At 37.2% G+C, this 10,505-nt stretch overlaps 1 protein-coding gene across 6 annotated transcripts in view; it reads left to right on the top strand.

Moving 5' to 3' along the window:
- The window catches only part of RPS6KC1 (ribosomal protein S6 kinase C1), a 192,020-nt gene that overhangs the window by 39,635 nt on the left and 141,880 nt on the right, over positions 1-10,505 (top strand). For all 6 annotated transcript variants that reach the window (XM_008055161.2, XM_021710891.1, XM_008055166.2 and 3 more), the window contains one exon: positions 6,384-6,499. In XM_008055161.2, the coding sequence (XP_008053352.1) occupies positions 6,384-6,499 (116 nt within the window). The remainder of the gene's footprint in view (positions 1-6,383; positions 6,500-10,505) is intronic.

The raw sequence follows: 10,505 nt of genomic DNA on the forward strand, positions 1-10,505 counted from the left end.
ATATATATCACACACACACACAGAATATACATAATACAGGTATACCTTGGAGACATTGCGAGTTCAGTTCCTGATCACCATAATAAAGTGAATATTGCAATAAAGTCATACAAATGTTTTGGTTTCTCTGCTTACTTTATACTGTAGTCTGTTAAGTGGAGCATTATGTCTTAAAAACCAGTGTGAGTACTTTAATTAAAAAATTATTGTTAAAAATGCTAACGATCTGAGCTTTCAGCGAGTTGTTATCTTTTTGCTGGTGGAGGGTCTTCCCTCAGTGTTGATATTGTTGACTGACCAGGGTGGTGGTTGCTGAAGGTTGGGGTGACTGTGGCAATTTCTTAAAATAAGGCAGCAGTGAAGTTTACCACATCAATAAACTCTTCTTTTCACAAAAGATTTCTTAATAGTGTGCAATGTTGTTTGATAGCATTTTACCCAGACTAGAACTTCTGTCAAAATTGGAGTCAATTCTTTCAAATCCTACTACCGCTTTATCAACTAAGTTATATAATATTCTAAATTTTTTGTTGTCAGTTCAATCATGTTCTCACCACCTTCACTAGAAATAGATTCCAACTCAAGAAACCACTTTATTTGCTCATCATAAGAAAAAGCTCCTCATCATCAAATTTTATCATGAGATTGCACCAGTTCTGTCACCTCTTTCAGGCTCCACTTCTAATTTTGGCTCTCTTTCTCTTTCCACCACATCTGCAGTAACTTCCTCCACTGAAGACTTGAATCCCTGAAAAACTCATGAAGGTTGGAATCAACTTCTTTCAAACTCCTTTTAATGTTGCTATTTTTACCTCCTCCCACAAATCTTCTTAAAGACATCTAGGATGGTGAATTCTTTCCAGAAGGTTTCAATTTATTTTGACCAGATTAATCAGAGGAATCACTATCAGTGGCAACTACAGCATTATGACATGTATTTCTTTTTTTCCCTCTATTGTTAATCAACATACACAGATTTTAATGTATAGTAAATTATATAAATGTACTGGAAATTAAGGGTCCTAGGATTTTCAGAATGGTCAATAAGTATATTAGCTTCAACTTAAAAGGCGCTAGCTATAAGTGTCTAACAAAAGAGTCAGCCTGTCCTTTGAAACTTTGAGATCAGGCATTGACTTCTCTCTAGCTAGGAAAGTGCTAAATGGCATCTTTAAAAGAAGGCTCTTTCAGCTACCTGGAGAATCTGTTGTTTTGTGTAGCTATGTTCATCAGTGATAGTCTGAATAACTTGCTGCAGCTTCTCCATTGCACTTGCTGCTTCACCTTGTTGTTTTATATTATGGGTACACTTTGTTTTCTTAAACCTCATGAACCAGCCTCTGCTGGCTTCCAGCTTCTGCGGCTTCCTTACCTCTCTCATCCTTTATAGAACTGAAGAGAGAGAGCTTTGCTCTGGATTAGGCTTTGGTTTAAAAATGTTGTGGATGGTTTGATCTTCTATCCAGATCACTCAAATTTGCTCCATATCAGCAAATAAGGCTGTTTTATTTTCTTATGTTTCATGTGTACACTAGAGTAGCACTTTTTGTTTCTTTCAGGAACTTTTCCTTTGTGTTTACCACTTGTCAAATTTGTGTTAGAGGCCTTTCAGCCTATCTTTAGGATTTTGTCATGCTTCCTCACTAATTTCCTTACCTATTTCTAGCTTTTGACAAGTGAGGAATGTGCAACTCTTCCTTTCACTTAAATGCTTAGAGACCATTGTAGGGTTATTAATTGGCCTACTTTCAATATCATTGTGTCTCAAAGAACAGGGAGGTCTGAGGAGAGGGAAAGAGACAGAGCAAATGACTGGTTGGTGGAGTCGTCACAACACACATTTTTTTTTTTTTTTTGAGTTGGAGTCTCATTCTGATGCCCAGGCTAGAGTGCAGTGGCACGCACACTCATGGCCACCCCAGTGTTGGCCTGCTGGGCTCCCATGATCCTTCCGCCTCAGCCTTCCAGTAGCTGGAAATACAGACGCACGCTACCATACCCGGCTAATTTTTGATTCATTGTAGAGATGAGGTCTTGCCAAGTTGCCCAGGCTGGTCTCCACTGGCTTAGGTAATCCACTGGCCTTGGCCTCCCAAAATACTGGGATTACAGGCTGAGCCACCAGACCTGGCCACAGCACACATATTTATTGATTAAGTTTGCTGTCTTGTATGGCTGTGGTTTGTGGTGTTACAACACTCATCCCAAGAAGATTACTGATCGCAGGTCACCAAGAAAGATATAATAATAATTAAACATTTGAATTATTGTGAGAATTAACAAATTGTGACACAGAAACATGAAGTGAGCACACACTGTTGGAAAATGTTGCTAATAGACTTGCTTGGTGGTTGCCACAAACCTTCTATTTCTACAAAATGAGTATCTGTGAAGAACAATAAATCGAAGTTCAGTAAAATGAGGTACACCTATATATAATATTGCACAGTAAACCTTAGGAAAAATTTGTTTTGCATTTTCTATCTTTACCTATAATTTTTCTACTCTCTTCACAGGAAAATAAACATTGGCACTGTGAGTGGAAATGCAAAATTGCAATAGAAGCACCTGTTTATAATTTTTCATGTTGTTACAGCCTTTCAAGTGAAATTTTGATTGTATTAAAGGATAAACTAGAGAATAGCTACAAGGGTGTTGTCTACCATTAGGATGATTCTTGAATCTTGTTACTTTAAAAAAAATTTATTAAAATTAGGTGGTCTTCATTATATGAATTAGGGCCAATAGTCATTTCATGAAAATTTATCTGCATTTTTTATTTATACTACCAATACAGTTTTTGTTGTTGTTATTCCAAAGTATTTTAGGGACAAAGAAACAAGCGTGTATTTTTATTTCTTGTATTTGTTCTGATGATAGGATTCAATGTAATTGAAACTTTTAATGCATAAGCCTTTATTTTTGGTTACACTTCAGTAAAAAAATGTCTTAGTTTATGTCTGCTTGTCCAAGTTTAGTGGAATAGAACTGTATAGGGCAATAGAAGTACAAGTCATGTTTTGACATTTATTCCATTGCTTTAGCATTTTAGTCTAGCTAAAGGGAAGGATTAATGCCCCATAATTTTTAATGTTTGTTTCTTATAGAAATAAGGTTTTTTAAAGGTTTCACTTACCTTTGTGCTTGGATGTCCCCTCTGAGGGGACATTGGAAATCTAGCAAACCACTTACACGTTCCCTCTCAGGGGACATAAAGAGATTGCCGGTGATTATACAGGGCAAACGTATGCCAGTGCAAATTTTTAAAAAATGAATGCTTTTTTCAAGTTTTCCATTCAAATTGCATGAAAAAGCAAATAAAGAGATGGAATTTATACTGAGAAGTATGTAAAAAAATATCAGCTAGTGTTCCATAGAAAGAGAATGTGTGAAGTTTTTTCACAGTGGTGTACACACTGGACAATAAATTATATATTATTAATTTAGGAGGAAGAAAATGTTCATTATTTACTTGAATAGAAAAACACCAGGTGGAAGATATCAAACAAGTTACTATTGCACAACATGTACCAGTGATCCTGCAATGCATGTTGGTGACTGTTTCACACATTACTGTACATTAGAAAATATGAGATATAAAATCTTGATATATTTGGTTGTAAATAAGTTCCTCAATATCCAAAATTCCATTATAAGCCAAATATCATTACAATAAAATAATTGGTTCCAACACTATACTATTTAATATGAAATATAGTATTTCATAAAAAAGTGCAGTGGAGCTGCTGCTGGGTGATCCGTGAGATGTCTCCAAGTGCAAAGGATTAAATATTAAGAAGTCTTCTGTTTAAAGATGTTCTCAGGTGGTCTTGTGGGTTGACGCATAAAATAATGTGTGCATTTTCTGGGCTCCTGTTATAAGATTTTAGATATTTACAAAATTACCAATATTAATTCCCAGACAAAGGAATTAATTTTTTTTATAAGGTCAATATGTTGTATTATAATACTAAACACAGATTTATACTTTCTTGTTTAGGCAAAAGAAGAAATAATGAGCATTTAATCCATTTGGCTGGTGGATTTTTTTCCCCAAGATTAAATAATTTAGATTGCTTTCAGGCCAGAGAATTTGCTTACTTGTTGGGATTCTTGGAAGTTTGCTAGCTAGTAGTGTCATTTTAGATGTGGTATTGTTGTTATTGAGAGAATTGAGTTAACTTAATTGAACTGAGAATAATAGAAAAACTGTTGTAGCATAATTGATTATATTGGGTTTGGCTATTTGTAACAAAACTTAAAACAATATAGAAATCAGTTTCTTTCTCATGGCAAAAGGTCTGGAGGTAGCCTTTGGCATGGCAGCTGTACAATGTCCTGCCTTGATTCTGTCATCTTTTTTTTTTTCTTTTAGAGATGGGGTCTCACTATGTTTTCTGGGCTGGCCTTGAACTCCAGGGCTCAAGTGATCCTTCTGCTTCACCCTCCTGAGTAGCTCATACTGTAGGCATGTGCCACTGTGCCTGACTTCTGTCATTTTTAATCTTCTACTCCATGGTCCTTCCTGGAAGGGGGAAGGAGTAAAGAAAAAGAGGCAGAGAGTGTGTATCAGTGGTCTTTTAAAGAGCTTTCTGGGAAGCTACAATATAATTTTTGTTTATGTGTTATTTGTCAGAGCTTAGTTTATGTCCACACCTAACTATAAGGCAAGCTGACAATGATGGTCTTTTTTTTTTTTTCCTTCGATTCTGATGATCTTCTGCAGTTCTTCATGTCAGGGTTCTTGTCTCATGCCCAGGAGGAATGAGGGACCCAAACGGCCTGAAAGTGAGAAAGCAGGATTTATTGAGAGGACAGAAAAGCTCCCACAGTGGGAGGGAATCTGAGGGGGTTGCCCTATTATAGTCTCTTTTTTTTTGTGGGCTGCCATATACCCAATTAAAAATTAGGGAAGAAAGAACAGATATTTGTATAGTAACTGACATCCTGTTCCGTAATAAGTAAAGCAGTATACTGGATGTGAGGAATCCTCCAATTGTCTGCTACTTGCATGCTAACCTTCACTGGGCCCTGGGATCTTTGAGAATGGATAAAAAGTGAAGACCTTTTCCTTAGAAAAATGGACTTACGTCTATCTACATGGAATTTTGTAGGATTGTTTCTTTTGATCCTGTCCATGAACAGTTACCTAACTGGTGGTGTATGGTCCCACCGTTAACATGTCCTGTTACAATCTTTTTTTGTAAGACAGTTCTTTTTTTTTTAGATAGTATTTTTAAAGTTTTCATTATTCACTCACACAGTCTATTAAAAGTTTGCTAGCATGCTCTGTATGCTAGTGATGATGACAACACTTGAAGATTCAAAGACACCATGATAATCTATTAAGTGCTAACTATGTGCCTGGAATGGAACTGGCCTTAAGTACATTATTCATTTCCTACATTTTACAAAAATAATCTTTTTAAGATTTTATAGCTAGCAAATGATAGTATTTGAATCCTGGTCCTTTTTTTAGTTATCGTGAAATAGATACTTTTCTATAAGCATGAACCACATTGAGTGGAGGGTATTTTAGTGGTTCAGTTTCAAATTCTTGCCTTGTATTATATAACTAGGAATCTCTGTGCTTCAGTTTTTTGTTAATACTCTGCCAAGCCACTTAAAAACTTTTTAAGTATGTGATGATGCTACTTTTTTGATTTTGTATTTTTTAAACCTATATTGCAATCAGTAAGATACATGGTATGTGACAAATGTCAACTGGTAATCTAACCTGAGAATAGTACAAAATTATCATATCTGAAAATGTCTTATCAGCATTCAAATTGTATATATCAGGAAAACCTATGAAAACCACCTTTCGATCACCTTATAAAGCAGAATTCATGGATGCTGTATGCTCTTTTTTTCTCACAAGCATGCTGTCACATATGCTGACAGCATCACACATAGAATTTAACATAAAAACTTTGCTTCAAGCTGAGGTTTTAACCCAGCTGATAATACAGATGTTCTCATAATTTCCTCTCCTCAGCCCCTTTATAAATCAAAAAGTAGAAAAGGGAAAATTATATGACTAATTATAGTATTAAATTACTATAGAAAACCATTTAGCTCTTTAAAATTCTCTTTTCAACTTTAGTTTCAAATCACCAGCTTCTTAAATGGTAAGTTTCTTATATTGACAGGTCCTAAATTATGAATGCGTTTTTTATCAGTTGACACCTTTGCCTCTGGTTTTATCAGAAACATTTTCTATTGAGACTACTGCTGATTCTAATTGTAGAGACTAGATTTGACTTCAGAAGTTTGCATAAGAAGCTCAGCAGATGGGCAGTGGTGGCCTGCTGCTGCTTTCTAATCTAGAACATAAACTATCATAACCGCTGTTTGATCACTCTTTCCATACTTAATTCTAGGTCGATTTGATGAAACTGTTATTGAAGAGAGAAGACAGTGTGCTGAAGATCTGCTACAGTTCTCTGCCAATATTCCAGCTCTTTACAACAGTAAACAGCTTGAAGATTTTTTTAAGGTTTGATAGTCATTATGGAATATTTTATATCTTATTAAATACTTCTATTTTCTAATTTGTAATAATGTAAAACAAAAAATGTAATTTACTTTGAATTTCATTATTTCTTTAAAAAGTAGAAATTAATAGCTAATAGTATCTATGGCATATCTTCTATTTTTTGTGTAAAAATATATGCTTTTTTTTTTTAAGGGACTGATCTCAACATGTTGCCCAGGCTAGATTGCAATGTATCCACAGGTGCAGTCATACTGCCCTCCAGTCTTTTTTTTTTTTTTTTTTTTTGAGTTGGAGTCTCACTCTGTCGCCCAGACTGGAGTGCAGTGGCCACTTCCGGCCACCGCAGCCTCGACCTGCTGGGCTCCGGCGATCCTTCCGCCTCAGCCTTCCAAGTAGCCGGAATTACAGGCATGCGCTACCACGCCCGGCTGATTTTTTGATTTATTGTAGAGATGAGGTCTCGCTGCCCAGGCGGTTCTCGAACCCGTGGGCTCAGGCAATCCACTCACCTCAGCCTCCCAAAGGCGCTCATTCTTTTTTTTTTTTATTTGTTTGTTTTTTTGAGTTGGAGTCTCACTCTGTCGCCCAAACTGGAGTGCAGTGACTGCTACCGGCCACTGCAGCCTCGACCTGCTGGGCTCCGGCGATCCTTCTGCCTCAGGCTTCCAAGTAGCTGGAACTAAAGGCGTATGCTACCACGCCCAGCTAATTTTTGATTTATTGTAGAGATGAGGTCTCACCAAGTTGCCCAGGTGGGTCTCGACCCCGTGGGCTTAGGCAATCCACTCACCTCAGCCTCCCAAAGGTGCGGGATTACAGGCTGAGCCAGCGAGCCTGGCTGCCCTCCAGTCTTAAACTCCTGGGCTCAAGTCACCTTCCTCCCGCAAATCCCTTAATATTTTTGATTCATAGATTTAAAAAAATTGTACAAAGGGCTTAGAGATTATTTAATTCACTCTATTGTAATTAAAATATGTTTAAAAAATTAGATATCATAAAACTCTAGTAAGTTTTCACTTTTTCAGGCTCTTTCAGTGGGAGATTTCTGTTTGGAATATAAACCATTACAAATACATATTAAATTTGTTATAATTATATTGATTTGTGTAAAGTTATGAGGGGGGACCTAAAAAACCCCAAAATTTATTTATAAAAAATTGTGTGTTTGTTCTTACATGTTTAAACATCAGTCACCTTCAAGGTATTCTCTGATGCAGTACACCTATTGAAATGCTTTTTCCCCTGCTCAGAACAGTTTTTGAACTCATCAACTTTGGTGCCTTTTAGTGCTTCTGCCGTTTTTTGTTTCACCTTCCACAAAACATTTCCCTTTGAGGACTTTTTCATCTGGGGAAACAAAAAAAGTCCCTTTGGGCGAGATCCAGTGAATAGATCCACTGAATAGGAAGGGTGGGGCATAGGGGTCATGCTGTTTTTGGTCCAAAATGGCTGAACACTTAGCGTGGTGTAGGTGGAAATGTTCATAGATCACTCACCAAGAGCTGAGCAAATATGCTGAAAGAATCTCCCCCCCCCAAAAAAAAAAAATTCACTGAAACTGAACACAGCCTCTCACAACAACACACTAGCTCGTACTGGTACTCTGATGCCGATGGGTTCTTAGAACACTTACCTAATGGGGGAAGCCAGTACTACAAGGGGCCTGCCCTTCAAAAAATAATTCTGGGTTTTTTGAGGTACCCTCTTGTATATCAAAAGTGATCACTGCACAATTTTAGAGATCATGTTACATTACTTGAGATCACTGAATATTAATGTTTTAAGTTTCTCGACATGTAATGCTTTCATTTTACGTTCTTTACCCTTTTTTTTTTTGGTTTGATTGAAGTCTCACTCTGTTGCCCAGGCTGGAGTGCAGTGGCACGAGACCACCGCAGCCTCAACCTACTGGGCTCAGGCAGTCCTTCCGTCTCAGCCTTCCAAGTAGCTGGAACTACAGTCATGCACTACCACACCTGGCTAATTTTTTATTTATTGCAGAGATATGGTCTTGCCAAGTTACCAAGGCTGGTCTTGAACTCCTGGGCTCAGACATTCCTCTCGCCTCGGCCTCCCAAAGTGTTGGGATTACAGGCTTGAGCCACCATCCCCCACCTCTTTACCGTTTTTAATAATAATTTTCTAATTTTTTGAGTTAGAGTCTCCCAGGCTGGAGTGCAGTAACATGCTCATGGCCATGCCAGCGTTGATCTGCTGGGCTTCTCGCGATCCTTCAGCCTCAACCTCCTTCCAAGTAGCCAGAACTACAGACATGTGCTACCACGCCTGGTTTTTAAAAAAATTTACTGTAGAGATGATGCCAAGTTGCCCGGCTGGTCTCAAACCTGCAGGTTCAAGCAATCGACTCCTCAGCCTCCCGAAGTACTGGGGTTGCAGGCTGAACCTCTGAGCCCAACTGGAAGTATTTTTTATGATCTGTTTTTAGTTTGCTAAAGAAAATCGATCTTTTGAACGACATTGCAGACTTATGACTTATAGCAGGGATCTCCAGTCCCTGGGCCACAGACTGGTACTTGTCTGTGACCTACTAAGAACCGGGCTGCACAGCAGGAAGCTAGTGAAGCTCCATCCTATCCGATCAGCAGCAACATTAGGTTCTTATAGGAGCATGCCCCCTATTGTGAACTGCACACACAAGGGATCTAGGTTTTACACTCCTTATGAGAATCTAATGCCTGATGATCTGAGGTGGAACTGAGGTGGTAATACTATTGCTGGGGAGTGACTGCAAATATGGATTAACATTAGCAGTGAGGTTTGACTGCACACCCAAACCTCCCTCTCCCTGGTCTGTGGAAAAATTGTCTTCCACGAAACCAATCCCTGATGCCAAAAGGTTGGGGACTGCTGACTTACAGTAATAGAAAAGTTGGTAGTAACAGTAAGAGTCCTGATGATTGACCTTATTGCTTAATTTTTTATTATTCTGCAAACTAAACTGAGATTATAAATTTGTAGCTTCTGCTTATGACCCAATACAGATCTTTAGGATAAAGGCCAAGTCAAATTGATGTAGTATTTAGCTCTTTGCTGTTATTCTTGTTTCTATGTGGCAGGGAGTCTATGCTTATATAAAAAGGCATTGTTACTACATAGGAAGTATTTTCTTTTTAGAAATTATGAAAAAGTAATCATGCATATTAACACATGCCACAGATCTAAAAAAATTAGGTTAGGGATTTTGGAAGTTCGATTGTAGACTTTAAACAATTTAAATAAATGTTACCTGAGCATTCTAACTATTTCTGGTTCTGAGAATTCCCGATTGTAACTGCTGTTGAAAGACACTCACTTTTATTTTTCAACTATAACGAGCATTTTATTTTATTATTTTTTAAATTTTCTAAACCAAATATATTTATATAAAATATTGTTATAAATACATTTGTTGCAATGTATGTGTGCACATGTGGATATATATTCATGTGCAAATGTGTGTATTTATATGGTAGCAAAGATATACACCTATCAATTGAGAGTAATTTTGAAGATATTTATAATAATTTGAGTTATGGGTACTAATATTGAAGTATATTATATTATTGCATTATAAACACAGTAAGATTCCAATTTCAAAATTCTAAACTGTGTATTTTAATTTCTGTCTTCCTTTTCCTTTCTACTTTTTGTTTTTACTTTAAAATTTTTATTTTAAAGATGTGGGGTACAATTCAGGGTTAGGTATACAAATGTTCATTATACAGGTACCCTTGTTGATGAGGTATACCCCCCCACCCTGGCAGTTTCCCTCAACTGCCAATTCCATGCCCCCTCCCCTAACAGTTTCCCAGTATTGCCAATCCCTTTCATATAGTATTATGATAATTGCTCAAGGTCCGCTATGAGTGAGAACATATGGTACTCTGTTCTTTGTTTCTATGATAGATCACTGAGTATGATAGACTCTAAACCCATCCAAGTTGCTGCAAAGTCCATATGTTTGTCCTTCTTTATGGCTGCATAATATTCCATTGTGTATATGTAC

Source organism: Carlito syrichta, unplaced genomic scaffold, assembly GCF_000164805.1.
Source record: "Carlito syrichta isolate Samal-C Ts95f unplaced genomic scaffold, Tarsius_syrichta-2.0.1 Scaffold80553, whole genome shotgun sequence".
In the NCBI taxonomy this organism is placed as follows: Eukaryota; Metazoa; Chordata; class Mammalia; order Primates; family Tarsiidae; genus Carlito; species Carlito syrichta.